Here is a 22,228-nt window from a genome sequence, read left to right as displayed (position 1 = left end):
ATTGTTCCCTGGGAGGGTGGGCAGGCCCTGGCACAGCTGGGGCTGCCCCTGGATCCCTGGCAGTGCCCAAGGCCAGGCTGGACTTTGGGGCTTTGTGGATGTTGGAAGGTGTCCCTGCCATGGCAGGGGTGGCACTGGGTGGGCTTTAAGGTCCCTTCCCACCCAAACCATTCAGGGATTTCAGGACAGAAATCTCCATCTCCCTGCTGGAGTGGTGAGGTCTCCTCTCAGGAGGGTCCAAAACGCTGCTGGGCCAGGTTTGGGGCAGAGCTGGCAGCAGCAGAGGGACACGGGGATGGGCAGCCTGGCCCTGAGTGCCAGGGGTGAATCCTGCCCCAAACCCCAGCAGGACAGGAGGGTTTCCTGCTCAGGGATGGATGCTCCACATCCTGCTGCAGCCCCAATAACATCTCTGACACTCCCATGCCAGGGATCCCCCAAATTCACCACTGACCCTTCCCCTGGCACAGCCTCGGGCAGCACTGGGGGCTCCCCAGCCAGGTTTTAAAAGGAGCACAACCAAGAACTCCTCCAAATATGTTTCCAAAAAAGCCCAAATATTTCCACATTGAGGCCTCAGCTCCCTGATAAGCAACTTACAAATCAGTGTACATGTTTACAGTGGACATTTCAGATCTGTTAGGTAATGAGAGCTGCAAGCTGGATAAGCCCTGCTCGGATTGCTTGGAACTGGAACCACAGAATTCCGAATTTATCGTGGTGCTATCCAAAAATAAACACATTCACTCAGCAAGGACTTGTGACTCGTGAAAAATTATCAGGGTTTTGTGCTTTCCTAACTCACATTATAAAGCCTTCCCACGCAAATGCAGCCCTGTTTCACTTGTATCTTCTCATCAGCTTGTATTATTTAAAACATGTGGGACACTCACACAGATGGAAAAGGGAAAAAAAAAATAGGTCAGGCTCGAAACAAAAGCCAAGCCATCCTGTTTTATTAGCAGCTTAAACATGCAGAACTGTAAATTGAAATTCCAAGGAAAGCAATATAATGAAAACATTCTGAACACACAAAAAAAATACAAAACAAAACCTGCTGCAAATCACTGCTACCCTAAATTGCCATGTTGCCAAATGCCTTAAACTGAAAAACAGAACTGATAAGAAGGCTTCTCCAGCTGAAATGAAAATGCACAGAAAGAACCACATTGCTCAGTGATCATATGGGATCTGGGCTATAAATCCAGGATTTTTCTAACATCAGCAGCCTGTGTAACAGTCCAGCACCTTTGAAATACTGCTGGACAATGAACAATTTGCAAAATCTTGTCCTTTCATTTGCCAAGATCCTGCTTTTAAATAAATTTATTCCTTTCCTTGAACTGACATTACAAACCTCAGAAACATTTATTCATTTCCCTTTTATCTGCTGCACAACCCCAATATTTACTACCAGAACACGTAAAGCCCAAATCAGAGCAGTGAATTTAATTTTGCTCTTCAAGCTGAATGTCCCAAACATCATTTGATTGCTGCCACCTATTGTTGTTCCAAACATGTTGCAAGGAGTTAACCCTTTACCCAGCAGCTATGAAGTCATGCTGGAAGTAATTCTGGCTCTGCTGCTGCTAAATATGCAAATAATTATGCAACTAAATATGCAACTACATAATTAGCATCTATTTGGGTGTGATGATTGTAGAAAGAATGAATAAAGGTTGAAAATTAAGGTGAATTTTATACATACACACATATATATATATATGTATATATATACACACACACTATTTATTACATTATTTATTTTAGATCTAATTTTTTTTTAATTACACACTAACTTCTCCATTTATCTTTTCCCTCACAAGAGAAGTAAATCTGGAACATTCATTTCTCACACAGCCCATATAAAATGGTAATTTTAGGTTGCCAAAGGCCACTTAATTCTGCCTCCTAAGGCTCCACAATGACATCATGTTGAGGCTCATCTAAGAGGTTAAAGGACACAAAAACTATCCTGTCTAGTTTATTCTACTGAATTTAAGTATTCAAACAGCAATGTGAAATTCGAGGGGTTGTTTCAAAATATTAATTTTCCGAATATGGTGTAAATAAGTGAAAATTGTTTTCAAAAAAACACGTGTGGGGCAAAAGACCTCCTCCCTCAAACAGGAAAATGGTGAATTCCAGAGGGGTAAACTCCCAGCTCTGGCAAGTCATTTGAACTCTCCAATTCAGGCTCAAATGTCAAAAGCTAATTCAAACCCTCACTAATGGATCAAAGCATCCCCTACCCCACCCAGCTGCTCCTTTGCCCCTTCTCCTCTCCTGCAGCCTTTATCCACACATTAATGCCAGCAATGCCTCACCACAACCCATTTAAAAATTCATCTGGATTCCAGCTGGGAGCCAAATTAACCCAAGTGGCTCAAGAAAGTCCTGGCACAGGTCCCCAGCCAAGCACTTCAAGCCCTGGCAAAACTGGCCCAAAAAGAGAGCAGCCTCAGATGGGGCAAGGAAAGGGAGACCAGGGGGGATGTGGGAGAGCTTTAAACCCATAAACCCATAAATGGCAGAGCTTTAAACCCATAAATGCCCCTGCTGAAGGAGCTGCCAAAGCAGGGATGTGACACCAGAGCAGCAGGAACATCCAAAACTCATTCCTTTAACACTCCTCACCCCACACCACAACAGCCACTGGGATTAACACTGCCCAGGCACATCTTTTTATTTAGCTCCAGAGTCCTCCTTCTATACAATAAAGGCCTTCCAGAGCAGCAGGGAATATTCCCAAATCCTGCCCCCTTCCCTTTGAGAGGAATGGCAGATTTGTCTTTCCAAACAAGCTGTGGGTCTGCTGGTAGATAAAACCAGCACTGGGAGATAAGAGAAACAATGGGAAGGATTCCACTGATTGATGAATGGAAAAAGATATTTGCCTTTGCAAATAAACTTTAGGTGTGGTGATAAATGAAATTAGACATTGAAAGATGAAAGAAACAAGGGGGAAGAAAAAACCCTAAATTCCATAAAAATTAAAAATGAAAAGGGAGGGTTATACATTAGAGGGAAGTCTCTGGTATCAGGCATTCTGGGAAGTCTGTGCCTCTCAAGTACCTCAGAAATGGGGGAAAAACCCCTAAATTCCATAAGAATTAAAAATGAAAAGGGAGGGTTATACATTAGAGGGAAATCTTTGGTATCAGGCATTCTGGGAAGTCTGTGCCTCTCAAGTACCTCAGCCAATGGGGTTCAGAGTTTTAGGGATTGTTGGTATTGAGTTTGTAACCTTTGTTATTTTTGGTATTTATAAGTAATACTGATAAATAATGATTGTTTTTAATGTTATATGAATACTTTAAAAAGCTTGTCTTAATCCCTTCAAACACTTCCTGTTGATAAGTTGATTATATAATGTGAATTCTCAGATTTTTGTGATAAGAATTATTATTTTTAAGGTATTGTTGTAGTATTTACAGGCAGCTTTCATGTCTTTTACTATCTCTTTATATGATCATTTACAAGACATGTGTCTCTTCAGGATCCTGCCTTTTTGTTTAAGCACTCATATGTTTGGTTTGGCTTTTTTAAATTCAGATTACCAGTTTGGTGGTTTTCTTCAGTTATTATTACAGACATACTCCAGCAGAGAGTTCAGTTGTAACATTAACTTCTTGGTTTTTTTTGAGTTTCAGTTTTGCACTAGGTAATCAGTCTCTCATTCAGCTGCATTTCCTCCACCTTTACACTCTCAGTGTCCAGATCCAGGCTCACAATCCGGACTGTGAACCCTTTCAGAGGGAAACGTGGCTGGGAAATTGGGATAAAAAGGGAGGCTGAGTCCTTCAAAAATCTGAGAGATCCCAGGGCAATGCCCCATGGCCTCTCCCTTTATTGGAATAGAGTCAAAGGACTCCTCTGTGTCCTTTTTGGACAGAAACCTCTGGTGTTTGTGGATTCATTTTCCCGACACCTTTAAGCCGCGAGTGGCCACACGTGACCCTTAGCTGGCCACACAGGGGGAAGCCCTCCCCTTCCTCCAGCTCTGCACATCTCCTGCTCCATCCCAGGGCAGCCACAGAGCCCTGTCACCCACGGTGACAGCCACAGGGAAGGTTCCAACAGGCAGCAGGAACCTCCTCTTCCAGGAGCAGCTGGAATCGCTACCGGGAGGGAGTGCACAAACATGGCTCCTGCTAGAATCCCATCTTTGCCCCTGGATTTGGGAGAGCAGAGCATAAAAACGACTACAGAGTGTCAGTGTGGAGAGGAGAGAACACCTATTCCTTCCAGCAGCTGTCAGGAAATTGCATCTTAAATGCCAGGTGAGGTGAATCCAGGGAAAGCTCCCTCCTCTGCCAGCAAAACTCGGCTCTCTGACACACAACCAAAACATCCCTGAGATTTACACACAGCAATGCACCCGAGCCTCTGCAAGCCAAAACAGAGCTGAAACTGCACCCTGCTCAGGCTCTGAAACACCCTCCTCATCTGCTCTTCCCCCCACTCAGTTCTTAGCATAAAGAACCAGGGGTAAAGATGCCTGTGGCTCCAAAGCCAAGGAGCTCTGGGGCAGGGGGAGTCAGAGATGTCAGTCAGTCCTGCAGCCTGAGATGCAGAATTAACAGCTGGGTGGACATCTGGAAGCTGGTCTCACCCAGGGAACAGGCAGACAGGGGAAGAGAAACAGGAAGAAGGGGAGGAGAAGACAAAACTTGCTGGATTCCCTCAGATAAAAGTCAACCCTGCAGTTAGAGAGAATATGAAGAGAGGATGTTGTGGGAAGCATCTGGCAGCTCCAGCTCTCCCAAGAGCAAGTGAAATGAGCTGTCCACCTTAATTACACCTTCTGAAGGGGAGCTGCCTGCTTTCTGGACAAGAAATTATTTAATTACCCCAAGAAAAACAATTTGCAAAGACATCAGTACGAGCTGGGCAAGGCCTTGAGGTGCAGACTAGCAGAACCTTGGGAAGGCTCTGAAAAAAAACACTCCCTCTACTTTTCCTCTCTGCTATTTTTTATTTCTAATTTTCTATGCTATTTCTTATTTTATTTTTATTTCTTTCACTATTAACCAGACCACCTCACCTGGGCCAGACTCACCATTATTTTCCAGGGTAAATGAGAGACCTCATGAAACAGAGAAATCCTGTTCTTACAGAATATTTATCTACTTAGGCACAAAGCCTAAAATCAGAGGTTGCAATGAAGATACTTCTCTTTACAGAAATGCTCAAGAAAACTTGTCCAATTCAATAATTATTTGCAAGCTGCACAAAGACAAGCCCCTGCTTTAGAAGTTAGCAAAAAAATTAAAGATCAGATTCAAAACTGATTCATCCATTTAGATATTTTATGCTGTCAAAGTGTTAATGTATGACCTCGAAATTACCCACCTCTTATCATTCTCCAGCCTGTCCTGATGGAACAATTAAGCAACTCAGACTGCTGAGTGTTATTTTTTTCCCTTCACAAGGTGCTCAAATGCTATTTTAAATTCGACACCTGCCATCCTGAGGGCTGAACTTACTGTTCACAATGTCACCCTGCAGCTGGAGAATCTGCGGGACAGGCATGGTGAGAATTACCACATCAAACTGCTCCGGGGGCCCAGCTTTCCTGGAGACTTCCCACCTGCCATCCCGCAGGGAAATGTGAGTTACATGCTGCTCATAGGACACGTCTGCACCTGGATGGGGAAAAAGCAGCAGCTAAATATCTTATAACGGGGAATTCCACGGGGGAAATGCACAGAGAGTGAGTTATTACAAGGGGGACAAGGGGGAATGGCTTCCCACTGCAATTACAGCTAATTATTTACGAGAGCAGGGTTTTTAAAATCAGCTGATTAAAAAGAAAAATTAAAACAATTGCACAGAGGGACCAAAGTTTGACTGCTCTCATGCTCTAACTTTTCTGGACAGGGTTAAATAAGTCACTGAATTGTACACGTGGTTGTGGCACATGACATCTAAGGTAGTAGTTAGAAAGTTTAAACTCATTTTCCTGCTCCACCCAGCAGGCTCACATCCTTTTCCCAAAACACAGGGTGTAGCACACCCCTCTGCCCCCAGTTACACAGCAGATGTTCTATTTGTATAAAAGACTTTTATACCTGCAGGACTTGGAAATTCACCGAGCTCACAGACACGTTCATCCACCCGAGCGACTTCCAGACACACACAAACCAACCGGGAACATAAACATCCTCATCAGGGATGTAAATTCCAAAGGCACCGCCAAAAACACAGCCATTAAAAGCTTTTCCCTTCACACAAAGGCACCCAAAGGCATTACCTGACTGCTCCAAATAGTACTTGACAACCGAGGAGATGCCCTGGGGTGCCACGAAATTGCGGGAGCCTTCTCTCACCACCAGTCCTTCCACGGGAGCCGTCAGTGGCTTCAGGATGCCGTGGGTGACAAGCTCCTCGTAGAAGCTAGAAAGGGAGAAATCCACAAGGAAATGCAGATGAATGCACGGAAATACACATGAAAACTTTGATTGTGGGAAACGGAGCGAGTTAAGACCAGCCTGAATTTCAAGAGGCTGCATTTCAAGGCAGGTTAAGCATAAATGCAGCAATAAAAGAACAAACTACCTTGCTAATTGCATTGGGTCTGGCCTTTTACCTGACAGCAAAGCTACCTGTGATGGAACTATCAGCGGCTTGACCCGGAGGCAGAGGAATACACAGCGGTTCCCTAAATCTCTGAACAGCAGCCCGAACTCCACAGCCCCTGCGGAGCGCAGGAATATTCCAGGTGCCTGAAACTCACCTGCCTTTTCGCTGCTTTCCAGGCAAATTTCTGCATTTTCACAGCGCTGCCACACCTCCGTCCCCTTCCCCAAAGTACCCCTGCACCTTTCATCCCGACCCACGCGAAGTTTCCCGGCGGTCACCCCTCCACTCCTGCCCTAAATCCCGCAGGCAGGGCAGCGAGCGAGCGGCTGCGGGGGCCTGGGTGTGGTGGGGCTTAAAGCATCTGTGCACCAGCAGCGGGGGTCCCTGCGTGTCCCCACGGGCCACCAACCCCTCCGACACCGCGGGACGGGCGGGCTGGGGGGGCTGGGATGGATGGAGGCGGGATGGAGGAGGGATGGAGGCGGGATGAGGGATGGATGGGCGGGATGAGGATGGGATGAAGGAGGGATGGGGCGGGTCTCACCTGAGCCGCGGCCCCGCCAGCTCCGGCTCGCAGGTGACGAACTGCGCGCCCAGGTCGGCGCTGCCGCGGTCGGCGCGGGTCGTGCTCATGCGGCCCCCTGCGCGACAGCGGGTCACAGACCGCCGCGACACGCCACGACACCACGACACACACACACGCCACACATGACACACGCCAGGCCCGGGCTTCCCTCCCACTCCCCCGGCCCGCCGGACCCACCTGCGCCCCGCGCCTTGTCCCACACGGCCACCTGTCCCCGCGGGGCCCCGCGCAGCAGCGCCGCGCCCGCCGCGCCCGTCAGCCCCGCGCCCACCACCAGCACCCGCGCCATGGCCGCCGCACCGGCACCGGCACCGGCAACGGCCCGGACACGGACAGTGACAGCGGCACCGGCACGCCCCGGACACCGACACGGACACGCCCCGGACACGGACCGTGACACAGACACGCCCCGGACACCGACACGGACACGCCCCGCGGTGGGCGGGGCCTCTGCGACGCTGCGCGCCCCTTGTGCGAGCCACGCCTATGGGCGGGGCGGGAAAAGGCCACGCCCACGTACGGCACCTGTGCGCGCGGGAAGCCGCAGCCAGACCTCTGCTGGGCACACATCTCTGTACGGGCACAGCTGTGCTGGGCACACATCTGGGCACACATCTGGACTGACACCTCTGTACGGGCACAGCTGGGCTGGGCACACACCTGTATGTGCACACCTGTACACACACACACACACACCTGTACACACACACCTGTACACACACACCTATACACACACACCTGTATGTGCACACCTGTACGCACACACACACACCTGTATGCACACACACGCTCCCGTGTCACACACACCTATACACACACAGACACCCCCGTGTCACACTTCCCCTTGTCACACACACACACGCCTGTGTCACACACACCTGTGTCACAAAGCCCTGTGTCACACACACCTACACACACACAGACACGCCTGTGTCACACACCGGTGTCACACACACACCTCTGTGTCACCCCTGTGTGTCACACACGCCCCAGTGTCACACACACACACCTGTGTCACACACACACACCTCTGTCATACACCCCGTGTCACACACACCTCCATGTCACACACCCCTATGTCACTACACACCCCTGTGTCACACACACCCGTGTCACACACCCCTGTGTGTGACCAACCCTGCCCACCTGGAGGTGCCACCCAGCAGGAACTGGGAGGGGGTGACATCTTCCGGAAGGTGCTGCTGGATCGCCCCCAACACCTGGCTGTGAGGAAAGCGGGGTGCTGTGCCCGGAGCAAACAGTGCTGGGGGTGGTGACACTGCGTGGTGACACGGCGTGGTGACACTGCGTGCAGTGCCTGCCGCAGGAAAACAAGCTCCCGTCCCCAGAGCCCCGAGAGTGGGCAGCTCTGGGGAGGATCCGGGTCGCTCCCCTTCCCCAGCTGCGTGGGTGGGAGGAGATGTTCCAGAAAACTTGTGATAGGATCGCTGTGGTATGGGGGACGCCAGCAGGCGACACTTTTGGCAGAGGCGTTTATCAGCAGAGCGGGGCTGGTGATGCTCCTCTCCAAAGGGAGCTCCGAGCTGACCTCAGGGCAGGTGTTGTGCTGCTCTTTTCAAGGTGTTGAAAAACGCCAGTCACTTGTTTTGAAAATTTTAAAAATTTGATAGTAATAAAATGGTTATAAAAATAGTAATACAATTAGAGTAATGAAAATTTGGACAATTTGAATTAGGATAATATGAGACAATATAAACAAAGAGTTACGGACATCCGGGTACCTTTTTCTGGGCAAAATAAGCCCGAAAAAGGACCCACGTTAACAGAGGATTAACCCTTAAAAGCAACAGCCTGCTGCATATTCATACACCTCGTCCATGATGCATAAATTCCATTCAAACCCAGGATTCTGTCTGGGCAGTGTCAGCTTCTTCCTCTGAATCCTGACAGCACCTTTGAGGCGGGAAGAAGTTCGTTTCTCCTGATAATGGAGCAATAAATTATTTTTCTCTGAAAGATTCAGGTCTCCTGTGGCTGCTATCTCAGTGTGAGTCCTTTCTTTAAAAAAGTATCCTACATAGCATTGTTTCTATTTTAACATTTTTAGTAACCTAAAACTGTATTTAACACAGTACTTAAGAGAATTCATGCAGCATTACTTTCTAACACAACACATATAATATTCATTTTAATATTTGTGAAAAACCAATCATAAAATACATGCATTTTTCACAAAGGTAAAGGAGACTTTTTTGTTGCTGACTCTAACATTTATAGATTTCCAAAAGTGACAGTGGATTGGAGGGTGAAAGTGCCACCTCTCCAATGACACTGGACAAACTAACAGTTTATTGAATTTTTTCTCTTCCATAAAAGAATGCAAAATAATAGGTTATTTACATGTAGTGTGTGAGAAAGTTGATTACAAAAATGTAAACATCAGAAGGCTTAAAAAACCTTTAAAAATCAGGGCAACAGTGTTGTTTAATAGGCTCTTCCTGGAGAGAGGTGGGAGCCCCTGTCTCCCCTCCCTATGTGTTGTGAGGCTGTCATGGAGAAGGACATGTGCTCAGTTTGGCACTTTTTAAAAGAAAAATAAAAAAATATTGTATAACTGAGCATCCAACCTGTGAGACTCGAGCATGATGGGTAGTGCTGAAGTTTCCACTGCAATGGAAAAAGCTCAGTGCTCACCTGATGAGCAGGTGGGGACTGGCAGCAAGGGAAGCAGGAGTGGTGCAAGAGAGGGCTGCAGGAGCTGGGTGAGAACCCTGGGATGTGCGACACGTTCCAGCTTTCGGGCTAAACACCCACCTGAGGTATGTGCTGGTGGCAGGTGGCCCTGGATGAGGACACAGATTAGGAGCTGTGGCACAACAGCCTTACTGGAAAGGACCTGGGCAGGGTGGCAGGCACCACCCTGGGCACGAGCCAGCAATGTGCCCTCCCTGCAAGGATGGAGAGCCCCAGCCTGGGCCACAGGAGAGGGCAAGGGGCGCCTGGCTGGTGTCAGCCCTGCCAGGGGAGGTGACATCTGGGTGCTGTGTCCAGTGTGGGGTGCCTGGTGAGAGGGGTGTGAGGATGGTGACCTCCACAGAGGCTGAGGAGCTGTCAGTGACCTGCAGCAGGAGGGGCATGGAGCTGAGTTTGCTGGGTCTGGCCATGCAGTGAAGTTCAAGGGACTCCCCTTGGTCCTGATGCCTTGAGAAGGCTGACCTAAAACAGAGTTAAAGAATAAAGCAGGGATTTATTAAAAGGATCTCCTCCATGGATCCACCTTGGGCAGCACAAGAGCCCAGCCAGGGCTGCACCCAAGGTGAACCAAAATGGTCCCAAAATGGACACCTGGTCACGGGGTCTGTCACTTTGATCAGTTCTGCTCCATTTGCATCTTGCAGTTCATTGTCCCATTCCAGCTTTAGCCCATGCAGTCCCATCCTTGTTTTTCTCTCTCCAGCCCACGGTGTTTGTGCTCCTGGGCCTGAGATTTGGGTCATTTGTCCTTGGTCCCCAGCTGGAGAAGGAATTGTTTTGTCTCCCTGCTCTGTACACAGAGCTCACCATCCCTCAATGTGAAGCTCAGACCCACACACTAAAGCAGCACAGAATGTGAAAAATACAAAAGTTAAAACCTGAGCCATCAATCCCCTCCAGTCTCTGCAGTGGTGGTGCTTCAGCAGGAGCTGCCCATGACCCTCGGGAGGCTGGAGCATCTTATAATACCCGTGGCAATGTCCTGCTCTCCATGTGCTGCAGGACTCTGGGGTGCAGCCTTAGTCTTGCCCCTTCCAGTGCCTCCAGATGAGTGTGGCCAGAGCTGCTCTGCCCTTTCCCTGGAGTGTAGATTTCCATGTTCTATTTCCTCAGGAGGTGAAAGCCAGAGGTGTCTTACTCAGCTTCAGTACCCCAAAATCAAAGTCACCCTTCCCCTCCAAACCTCTGAATTACAAACCCCTGTTCTAGTATGTGTTTATAGAAGTGGGACAAACTGACAAACCTAGTTGGACACCTCTCAGTTCCAGGCTGATAGACAGAGGACACCTTTCCCTAGTGACCTTTCACCGTGATTCCCACAGCAAAACAATCTAGGAAAGAAGGGCAGGAGGCAGCCTCAGCCCTGGCACGGGGCATGGAGAGGGAGAACTCTCCCTGTTGGCAGGACAAGGCACTCAGGTGCTCCTCATACCTCCCTGCAAGGGTGTGAGGAACAGGGATGTTGTGGTGGGCTGGCACAGCTCCATCCCCCAGCCCAAAGTGGGGCAGGTGGAGGCAACTGGAAGAGCAAAAGTGGAAAACTGGGTCGGGATAGACAAGGTATGGAGTGTTGCTATGGCAACTGGGCTGGGTCCCATCCCTGTGCTGTGAACAAAGGGAACTCCATCCCAGCCTGACCCAGTACAGATATTTTCAGTCTGTTGCCTGGGATTTAATCTCCATCTCACATGTGGCACCTTTGTATAACAAGAAGCATCATCATTTCTACACCACAGCTACGGGAAATCAATTACCTAATTATGTCTCTTGTAACAAATAAATAAAACCACCACTGAAATGGGATGCTGGAAACTTTCTTCAGCAACACCAATTAAACCACTCAATGGAAATCACCTCCAAACTCTGCCTAAACAATATTTGACCGGCCTCCACAAACAAATTCTGGGGACCTGCACTTTCTGAACCGTGCTGTTACCTAATGGTGTCTATGCCCTGTATCCCAGGGTGTTTACACTTGCCACCCCACCCTGCAGCCAGTTCAAATAGGGCTGTCTCCAGAGGGGTGCAGAGCAGTGCTCCGTGCACCAGCCAGGGGACAGAACCCATCCTCTGGCACTGCCACATCTCCATCTCCTCCAGGCTGGGCATCTCTTCCCTGCACTGCCCATCTTCTCCAGGGGCTGGCACGTCCCTGTCACCTTCTGCAGGAGCTGTGCCACCTCTCAGCTGGGCTGCCTGCCTTCACTTCTGGACAGGTGAGTGTGGGGAAAGCATGGCTAGAGCCTGGACAGGTGAGGGGACAGGCAAAAGGACAGTGGACAGGTCCCCTGGACAGGGAAAAGCGTTCTAAACTTGCCTGTGAACAGCACTTGCCACTCATGGCACTTCCAGCCCCCAGAACAGGGCACCAAAATCTCATTTGCTGCCTCGGCTCTAGAGGCTGCTCCAGCCCAGTTTTTCTTGTGGTGTCCAATGTTATGGTTGTTGGAGGGAGCAATCCTGGCCAGAGCTGTCAGTGCCTGTCAGTGATGCCTCCTGCCCATAACTGTGTGCAAAGCCTGCTGTTCCCCACCTCCCGTGGCAGCTGCAGTCTCCAGCACGTTGAGTGAGTGAGGGGCTTTTTAAGCTGTGCTAAAGCCACTATCACTAAGGGGTGTCTAGATCTGCTGGAAGATACATCTCCCCCCATTTTGCATATAGATTTGCACTCCAAAATGTCCTTCTCTGAATTAAATGCAATCAATTCTTGTCTTACACCATGATCAAGAAGAAGGGCAAGTGGTTAGAGATTTTCTTCTCCTGATTTTGTTTCTATTTAGGGAGGGAAGGCAGTGCTGGGATTTATTCATCCTCCCTCTGCCTCCTGGGGAGGTTTGGGGTGTCAGCAGGTGATTCAAACAGCAGGGTGATGGGACAGAGCTGTCCCTTTGCTGGAAGGGAGACTGGAGCAGTGGCACTGCATGGTCACTGACAGGATAAGCAACACCCTACATCCTCTGTGTACTGGAATGGCTCAATTTCATTGAGGTTTGAGCAACCTCAGGGGGCTGGGATGAGCCCAAACCATTCTGTGATTCTGTCATTTTAACCTCTTGCAGTTCCCAGTGGTGTGTACAGCCCCACAAGGGTTGTTGCCTCACCTCTTACAGGAATTCCTGAAAGTCTTCCCCACCTCCCTGGAATTATCCCTGCTGAGATGTGTTCCCTGAGCCACCCCATGGGCATTAATGCTTTTAATGGTCATCCAGGCCACCAGACTGAGGCTGAGTCCCACCTGGGCTGTTTCCCTGCCCTGCTGTCCCTGGCACTGACTGTGTGGGTGTGCTGTTCCAGGCACAGCGAGGATGTGGCTGGCTCTGGCTCTGCTCTCCGTGCTCCACGGGATGGCAGCTGGGGAATGCTTCTTGAATTCCCCATTCCCCAAGAATCCAGAGGCAAGGATGAACATTGTAAGTATGATAGCATTGGAGAGGAGGTGGGAAGTGTCCAGGAAACAGCCTCCATTAAATAATTACAGTGAAATATCACATTCAGGGATTTCCTCGCAGGAGCCTTGAAAATGTTATTATTGATGGGAATACATCAATTTTCTTCATGGTGGAAAAAAGGCCATTCTTTATTCACATAACTCCTTTTTATACAGTTTTACAGACCTCGTGTGTGACTCTAATTGGTCAGTAGCTTTCTTGCCAATTACATTTGTTGGTAATTAACAAGTTGTATTCTGTATTGACTGGTCACCCAAAGTCTCATTGTGTACATGCAGGGAAGTTTGTGAGTGATAGTTTTCATTTTTCTATCTAACAGTGTAAAAACAGTTTTTAAAGGTGCAATTTGTTTTTTACCCAGGAATAATATTAACTAACTGTTATGTCAACTAATTGCTCACACCAGGATTGCTTTCACATGGGAACTTGCACAGTGCTGGCTTTGACCAGGCCAGCCACTGCTTCCAGGAGAGCAGCCTTGATTTTATGGAGCCTTTCTCTGTGATTTTTCTACTGTACTGCAACAATTATTGGCTTTCTTCTTGTTGCAGAGTGAAATGGTCTCCTTCTGGGGGTACCCCAGCGAGGAGTATGACGTGGTGACAGAAGATGGCTACATCCTCCAGCTGAACAGAATTCCTCATGGCAGGGGAAATTCTGGGTGCCAAGGTAAAACTGATGCCATACAGAGCACCCACACATGCCTTGAGCATTCACTGGGATAGCAGGGCTTGTGCAAGAGGGTTTTCAAGGTTCCCCGTGGCTTAGCAGCAGTTTGATGATCAGAATTTGTCAGGAAGGCTGATCCCTTGCTAGGGATGTTTCCTCAGCCCTCATGGACCCCTGAGCACTGAATGTCAGGCTGCAATCCCTGGTGGCACACCTTGGGCTCTCTCCAGAGCCTGGCTCCCAAAATGTGCTCCTGCAGCCATTTGATGGATCAGCAGACTGGCTTGGTTCTCCCTGGGGATCCTCTTGTCCTGTGAGGAGGGGTTAGATCCATGAAAATTGCATTCTTCCTGTCACATCCCCAGGCTCCTCCATGTTTGCCCACAGAGCTCCCTGGGCAGCCCAAGTTCTGCCAGAGATTCTGGGGATAAAGTCCAAGATCATGGTGCAGCTTGGTAAAACTGCTTTTTAAATGAAATTTCGAGCAGCACTGACACAGATTTTGGCTGCCATGGGGATAACACTTCATAAACAGTCTCCAAAGGCAACAAAGAGCATTAAAAATAGAGAGAGTCATGGTGCTGCCTGTCTTGCAGGTGTGAGGCCCGTGGCACTTCTGCAGCACGGTCTCCTTGCAGAAGGCAGCATCTGGCTCACCAACCTGGCCAACAGCAGCCTGGGCTTCATCCTGGCAGATGCTGGCTACGATGTCTGGATAGGAAACAGCAGAGGGAACACCTGGTCCAGGAGGCACCAGGTCCTGACCACCACACAGGATGAATTCTGGGCTTTCAGGTAAATGGGTGGGTGTGAGGGTCTCAGAAACAGCTGAATTCTGTCAGGGTCATGCTGCCCCAGCTGGGGGTGAGTGAACCAGGCTGGAGTGAAGCTCATCCAACTCATTTTGAGTGAAAACTCAGCAGGATGAAGAAGTTTGTGGGCTGGCCCTGCCCTCCCTGCTGGTTTTGTGGTTTGCTGGTGGTGGCTGTGCACGTGCAGATGCTGCCCCTCTCAGCAGGACATCTCCTCTTCCTTCTGCAGCTTCGATGAGATGGCTAAATACGACCTGCCAGCCATGATCAGCTTTATTGAGCAGAAAACAGGACAGAAACAGCTCTATTATATTGGCCATTCCCAAGGCACCACCATAGGTGAGTGGGTCCTGCTGATGACAGCACGAGAAGTCAACATCCCCTCTCAGATCTGTAAAATTACTCACTGAAATTAAACTATGTGCATGAGTGCCTTGAAAGACTAAACCTTTTTTTTTGTCCCTACTTTTTTTTCCCCCACCAGGTTTTATAGCCTTTTCCACAATGCCTGAGCTGGCTCAGAAAATCAAGGTGTTCTTTGCTCTTTCTCCTGTGACCACGGTGATATTTTCTCGGAGCCCATTTAGGAAACTCTCAGTCTTTTCTGACTCTGGGCTTAAGGTTGGTCTGCACTATGTTCTGCACAGCCAAAACTGTTTTTCATAGGGATTGTGAAATTATCTATGGACTATTTCAAGTCATTTACAGAGGGGTGAGCTCTGCACTCTGTTTTATTATGAAGAAAAACACATCTCACTGCAGAACCTTTCAGTCCTGTCCTGAATTCACTCCCCAAAATGTTCTGGCAGAATTAGATCCAAAATGTTGGTGAATAAAACTGATGCAGAGGCTGTGAATTGAACCCTAGCATTTAACACTAGGGCATTAATGAATGTGGGAGATCATGCCCATAAGAAACAAGGAGCTGAAGCATTTAATGGGGTGCAAGGGAGGCTTCACTATGATCAAACTTAATGGGGGGATAAAATAGAAGTTGTAAAGTAGTGCTTTGGGGAAAAGTATGACCAGACTTCCTATTTGATGAGCACATCTGGGATTTTACAGGAGCTGTTTGGCACCAGGGAGTTCCTGCCCCACACTGCCCTGGGGGAGGTGGTCCTCTCCAGGTTCTGTTCCTGCTCCAAGGTCTGCAAGCACATCCTGGCCACAATTTTTGGGTTTAACTGGAAGAACACAAACATGGTACGTGGGAATGGACCTGCAGAGGGTCCTCCTGAAGGCCAAAGCCCTGGCAATGCCCTGTTTTGCAGGGCCAAGGGAAGGCAGCTGTGAAATGTGAGATGTGCTGGTGTCCTTGCAGAGCCGGTTCGATGTGTACATGGGGCACACCCCGGCGGGCTCCTCGGTGCAGAACATCATCCACTGGCTGCAGGTGAACCTCCCCAGCTTCCCTCCCGTGCCCCACAGCGTGTCCCTGCTCCCCTGTGGGCAGCCTGCTGTGCTGCTTGCTGCAGGGCACACCTTGGCCAGGTCTTGGGTGGGTTTTGTTTCCAGCCCTCCGTAAAACGCTCGGCGGGTTCTGGAGCCAGAGTGGGGGATCTGTCAGGAGGAACACGTGGAGTGAGGACCCTGCAGCCACAGCAGGCACATTCCAGGGCTCTTGCTTCAAACCAGCTCCAGCCCTGCAGCCCAAGTGCCATCAGTGGTCAGACTAGTGGCAGAGGTGCATCTGGACAGCAGCCAACTAAGCTTATTACTGATAAAGATGATTATTTCTCCTTCTTCCCCTCGTGGGCATGAGAACAGTCACCACCAGAGCCCTTTGACACTGCAGTTGTGCTCTGCTGCATTCCTTTTCTCTTCCCCAAGCGAAAAATTTGCACATTTTTTGGTAGATTGCCTGTTTACCTTCTCTGAGGTGTGTGCCATGGGCTGTACTCAGGGCACGGCTTCTTCCCTGAGTGGAATTCCTGCTCAGGGACCCCAGAAGGACTTTGTGGGGTTTGCAGCAAGAACACACACCCCATTTTCTGAAGGGCTGCTGCCCAGTGGAGGGATCAAGCCACCCTGACCTTGTATTGCTGCTGGTCCTGTTCCAGTTAGACAAGAGATGTTCAGAGGCTCCTTCCATCTTTGATTGTGCCATTTCAGGCCAACCCTCCAGCCCAAAAGGAGTATTTAGCATTCTAAACCCATTTTCCAGACCATTTTAATTTCTTCCCATCCTGGTGTAATCCACAAACATTAGAAACATAATCTCTGTCCATTTGTCCAAATTCACAGCAATAATTACTTGTGCTGGGCCTAGGGCCAGACCTGTGACACACACTTGAAAAGTCCTGCCGGTTCAGTGATGAAAGCTAACTTTTGAAGGTTGACTTTTGAGAGTTGAGTGCAGCCCCAGAGACTGTGATTTCACTCAGAGCACTGCATGTCTGAATTTGCTGCAGGGAGTCCACGGTGGGGCACTGAGAGCTTTTGATGGGGGGCACATGTACAACAGCCTTCACTACAGACAGGTGAGGTGCTCCCTGTGCTTCCCTTTCCTTGTTCTCTTCCCATCCATGCCTGCTGTGTCTCCCCTTAATGTATTCCTCTCTCCACAAAGTGGAAGTCAGGATCTCTGCTTGGAACAACAGCATTTTCCATTCTCAACTTTACTTTGCAAATATCTTTTAGATGGAATAAAATGCTTTAAATTAGACTTTCCACTTTCCATAGGATATGGGGAAATGGTCTCAAGTTACACCAGGCTGAATAATAGGAAAAATTTCTTCTCTGAAATACTGGTTAAGCCTTGGAACAGAACAAAAAAAAAAAAAAAAAAAAGCTTCTTTCTTCCTTATACAAAATGAATCATTCAGAAAGCAGCGTGCTTGTTAACTGGATTAATTACACTGCAGGTAACAAGAGATGCTGCTGGCAAATCACCTCATGGCAAGTCCTCAGGGTGTGGAGCTGAAACAAACCCTCCAGAAACTTTTTAATTTCAAAAACTTGCTTCCAAACACCTCCCTGCTGTCACTGAAGGAAGTGCTGGTGAAGTGTCACCACAAAGCCCAGCAGGGCTGGCTGGGAGGGACCTGTGGAGGTCAGGATGGTCCAACAGCACTAAATCAGGGCAGCCAAAGTTCTGCCCCCTTATCCAAACCATCTGTAGAATCAGAACTAGAATTTCTAGCCCGGCAGAACAAATTTTCTAATTAATTTTATTTAAACTGCCTCGATAAATCATAGCACATAACGCTATGCTGCATCTCTACTGAAGTTCCTCTCCTTTCTAGAAGAAAGGAGTTCCAGTTTTCATTTCCCCCCATTCCCAAAGAGTAGCAACAGTTCACCATTTGTTGCAGTTCAGCAACATCTCCTCTTTGTGAAACCCCTTTTCCCTCTCCTCTTTATGAAGCCCCTTTTCCATCTGCTCCTTGTGAAATCCCTTTTCCCTCTCCATTTTGTGAAGCCCCTTTTCTCTCTCCTCCTTGTCAAACCACTTTTCCATCTATCTTCTCCTTGTAAAGCCACTTTTCCATCTTCCATACATCTTCTCCTTGTGAAGCCCCTTTTCCTTCTGCTCCTTGTGAAGCCCCTTTTCCATCTCCACTTTCTGAATCCCCTTTTCACTCTGCTCCTCATGAAGCCACTTTTTCATCTATCTCCACTTTGTGAAGCCCCTTTTCCCTCTCCTCTTAATGAAGCCCCTTTTTCCATCCGCTCCTTGTAAAGCTCCTTTTCCATCCCCTCCTTGTGAAGCTCCTTTTCCATCTCCTCCTTCTGAAGCCCCTTTTCCATCTGCTCCTTGTGAAGCCACTTTTTCAACCATCTCAACTTTCTGAAGCCCCTTTTCCCTCTCCATTTTGTGAAGCCCCTTCTCCATCTCCTCCTTATGACACCCCTTTTCCATCCCCTCCTTGTGCAGCCCCTTTTCCCTCTGCTCCTTGTGAAGCCACTTTTCCTCCTAATCTTTGTGAAGCCCCTCTTCCATCTCCTCCTTATGAAGTCCCTTTTCCATCTCCTCTTTGTCAAACCACTTTTCCATCTCCTCTTTCTGAAGCCCCTTTTCCCTCTTCTCTTTGTGAAGCCACGTTTCCATCTCCTCCTTTTGAAGCCCCTTTTCCATTTCCTCCTTCTGAAGCCCTTTTTCCCTCTCCTCCTTATGACACCATTTTTCCATCTCCTCCTTGTGAAGCCATTTTTCCATCCATCTCCTCTTCGTGAAGCCCCTTTTCCCTTTCCTCTCTGAAGCCCCTTTTCCGTCTGCTCCTTTCTTTCTGAAGCCCCTTTTCCCTCTCTATTTTGTGAATCCCTTTTCCCTCTCCTCTTTGTGCAGCCCCTTTTCCCTCTGTCTCCTCCTTTTGAAGCCCCTTTTCCATCTCCTCTTTGTGAAACCCCTTCTCCATCTCCTCCTTATCAAAACCCTTTTCCTCCTGCTCCTTCTGAAGCCCCTTTTCCATCTGCTCCTCGTGAAGCCACTTTTTCAACCATCTCATCTTTCTGAAGCCCCTTTTCCCTTTCCTCTCTGAAGCCCCTTTTCCATCTGCTCCTTGTCAAGCCCCTTTTCCCTCTCTACTTTGTGAATCCCTTTTCCCTCTCCTCTTTGTGTAGCCCCTTTTCCCTCTGTCTCCTCCTTGTGAAGCCCCTTTTCCATCTCCTCATTGTGAAGCCATTTTTCCATCTATCTCCTCTTTGTGAAGCCCCTTGTCCATCTCCAATTTTTCAAGCCCCTTTTCCCTCTGCTCTTTTTGAAGCCCCTTTTCCATGTCCTGTTTATCAAGCCCCTTTTCCATCTCCTCCTTGTCAAACCACATTTCCATCTATCTCCTCCTTGTCAAGCCCCTTTTCCATCTCCTCTTTGTGAAACCCCTTCTCCATCTCCTCCTTATCAAAACCCTTTTCCTCCTGCTCCTTCTGAAGCCCCTTTTCCATCTGCTCCTTGTCAAGCCCCTTTTCCCTCTCTACTTTGTGAATCCCTTTTCCCTCTCCTCTTTATGCAGCCCCTTTTCCACCTGTCTCCTTCTTTGTGCAGCCCCTTTTCCACCTGTCTCCTTCTTTGTGCAGCCCCTTTTCCATCTCCTCATTGTGAAGCCATTTTTCCATCTACCTCCTCTTTGTGAAGCCCCTTCTCCATCTCCAATTTTTCAAGCCCCTTTTCCCTCTGCTCTTTTTGAAGCCCCTTTTCCATGTCCTGTTTATCAAGCCCCTTTTCCATCTGCTCCTTGTGAAGCCCCTTTTACATCTCCTCTTTGTGAATCCCCTTCTCCATCTCCTCCTTATCAAAACCCTTTTCCTCCTGCTCCTTGTGAAGCTCCTTTTCCATCTCCTCCTTCTGAAGCCCCTTTTCCATCTGCTCCTCGTAAAGCCACTTTTTCAACCATCTCATCTTTCTGAAGCCCCTTTTCCCTTTCCTCTCTGAAGCCCCTTTTCCATCTGCTCCTTGTCAAGCCCCTTTTCCCTCTACTTTGTGAATCCCTTTTCCCTCTCCTCTCCTCTTTGCAAAGTCCCTTTTCCATCTCCACTTTTTGAAGCCCTTTCCCCTCTGCTCCTCAGACCGGGGCCCCGTTCTACGACGTGCAGGACATGGAGGTGCCCACGGCCATCTGGAACGCGGGCCAGGACTGCCTGGCTGACCCACGGGACACGGCCCTGCTGCTGCCCCAGGTCAGGAACCTGGTGCACCACAAGCTCATCCCCCACTGGAACCACATGGATTTCGTGCTGGGCCTCGACGCCACCGACGTTCTGTACCGGGAAGTCCTGGACATCATGAAGAAGCACCCCTAAAGATGCTGGTTCTACTTGTTATGATTTTTATTTTAGTGCTGTCTCTAGGGGATTTTGAAGTTTCTTATTAATCTTTTGAATTTTTTTGAATCTTATTGAATCTTTTGAAATTTTTTTAATCTCTGTTTGGACCACCTGAATATAGTTGATTAAAATGTTCTGCTCTTAACTGGAGCAGTGACAGGGTGGGGAGAGGAGCCTTCATGCCATTCCTGGCTGGCACTGCATTGCCTTTCCTTCTTTTTCCTTCTTTTCCCTTCTTCTTTTCCCTTCTTTTCCTTCTTTTTTCCCTTCTTTTTTTCCCTTCTTCTTTCCCTTCTTCTTTTCCTTTCTTTTCCCTTCTTCTTTCCCTCCTTCTTTTCCCTCCTTCTTTTCCCTTCTTTTTTTCTCCTTCTTTTCCCTTCTTCTTTTCTTTTTTTTTTTTTTTTTGGTTTGGTTTGGTGGGGTTTTTTTTTTCATTGGTTTTGTTTTGTTTGGGTTTTTTTTAGTTTTTGGGGGGTTTTTTTTGTGCCTTCATCAGTGACGCAAAGCTCATTGTTGCTGTCTCAGGTCTGCTGCTTGTCACACCTAAAAACATCAAGGCGGATCAGAAAGAGATCCAACAGATTTGTGGTGAAAAACACCAGAATTAGGATCCCAGAATGTTTTGGGTGGGAAGAGACCTTAAAGCCCCAGGGACACCTTCCACTGTCCCAGGCTGCTCCAAGCCCCAGAGTCCAGGCCTTGGGCACTGCCAGGGATCCAGGGGCAGCCCCAGCTGCTCTGGGCACCCTGTGCCAGGGCCTGCCCACCCTGCCAGGGAACAATTCCTAATTCCCAATATCCCATCCAGCCCTGCCCTCTGGCACTGGGAAGCCATTCCCTGGGTCCTGTCCCTGCATCCCTTGTAAATAGTTTCTTTCCATCTTTCTCCCTTCAGGTACTGGAAGGACATCTCTCTAGAGAAAAAACAGTCCTACAGGTTTTGAATTCAATAAAAATTGTAATTAATCACATTTTTAATATGGCTGGGTTTGGGCGTTATTTTTTTTTCCTTTCAGTGATTGAGAGGTGAGAAATGAATAAATCCTGAAGAGAAATTTCCAGTCAGACAGCCCAGTGTGTGATTCTGGTGGAGAATGTCTAAAATCCAAATAAAAAGGGGCTTAGGGCTTTCACAAAATGCTTGCTTAGGGTTTGGGTAATAAGAGGTTTGGATAATAAGACTGAGCAGTGATCTCAGAGGTGCTGTGATGCACTGATGGTTATTTTATTTAGCCTGAAGGAAGGGCAGTCATTTTACAGCAATAAAAAATTTGGCTGCTTCTGTCAGCCAAAATCCCAAGGCCCATCAGAAAATCTCAATAAACATGTCAATGGTGCAAGCACCAGAAGAATCAGCTTCTTTCAGGGAGGGAGAATCCAGCTGTGAGGCAAAGAAATATTTCATAGAGAAACTGCTCAAAATCGTGCACTGGAGCACAGTCAGATTTTCAGTCTGTCATGCTTCCTTTAAAATTCCCTGGAAGATCTGCATCACCCTGAAAAACAGAGTAAACCAGTCAGAGGCTTGGGGGAGGCCAGGAAATAAATTTGGGGAGAGCAGCCATTCCGAGTGTAGCTGTGGGATATAATATAATACAATATAATATAATATAATATAATATAATATAATATAATATAATATAATATAA

General features: G+C 48.3%; 2 protein-coding genes across 7 annotated transcripts in view; one reads left to right on the top strand and one right to left on the bottom strand.

The window, feature by feature from the left end:
* Window positions 1-7,497, bottom strand: part of RNLS (renalase, FAD dependent amine oxidase) — a 69,369-nt gene extending 61,872 nt beyond the window's left edge. For all 6 annotated transcript variants that reach the window (XM_036385991.1, XM_036385990.2, XM_054515637.1 and 3 more), the window contains exons 1-4: window positions 7,349-7,497; window positions 7,130-7,226; window positions 6,257-6,399; window positions 5,490-5,648 (exon numbers count right to left, since the gene is read on the bottom strand). In XM_036385991.1, the coding sequence (XP_036241884.1) occupies window positions 5,490-5,648; window positions 6,257-6,399; window positions 7,130-7,226; window positions 7,349-7,460 (511 nt within the window). In that variant the 5' untranslated portion in view covers window positions 7,461-7,497. The remainder of the gene's footprint in view (window positions 1-5,489; window positions 5,649-6,256; window positions 6,400-7,129; window positions 7,227-7,348) is intronic.
* Window positions 7,498-13,191: 5,694 nt separating this feature from the next.
* On the top strand, window positions 13,192-20,555 carry LOC118688241 (lipase member K-like). Its single transcript, XM_054515608.1, has 9 exons — window positions 13,192-13,296; window positions 13,887-14,004; window positions 14,601-14,799; window positions 15,046-15,155; window positions 15,301-15,437; window positions 15,882-16,019; window positions 16,138-16,209; window positions 17,228-17,296; window positions 20,322-20,555. The coding sequence occupies exons 1-9, from the start codon at window positions 13,192-13,194 to the stop codon at window positions 20,553-20,555; spliced, it is 1,182 nt and encodes a 393-aa protein (XP_054371583.1).
* The last annotated feature ends 1,673 nt before the right edge of the window (window positions 20,556-22,228 follow it).

Source organism: Molothrus ater, chromosome 8, assembly GCF_012460135.2.
Source record: "Molothrus ater isolate BHLD 08-10-18 breed brown headed cowbird chromosome 8, BPBGC_Mater_1.1, whole genome shotgun sequence".
In the NCBI taxonomy this organism is placed as follows: domain Eukaryota; kingdom Metazoa; phylum Chordata; class Aves; order Passeriformes; family Icteridae; genus Molothrus; species Molothrus ater.
The sequence above is the reverse complement of the archived record's forward strand: the minus strand, read 5'-3'. Positions and strand labels throughout refer to the sequence as shown.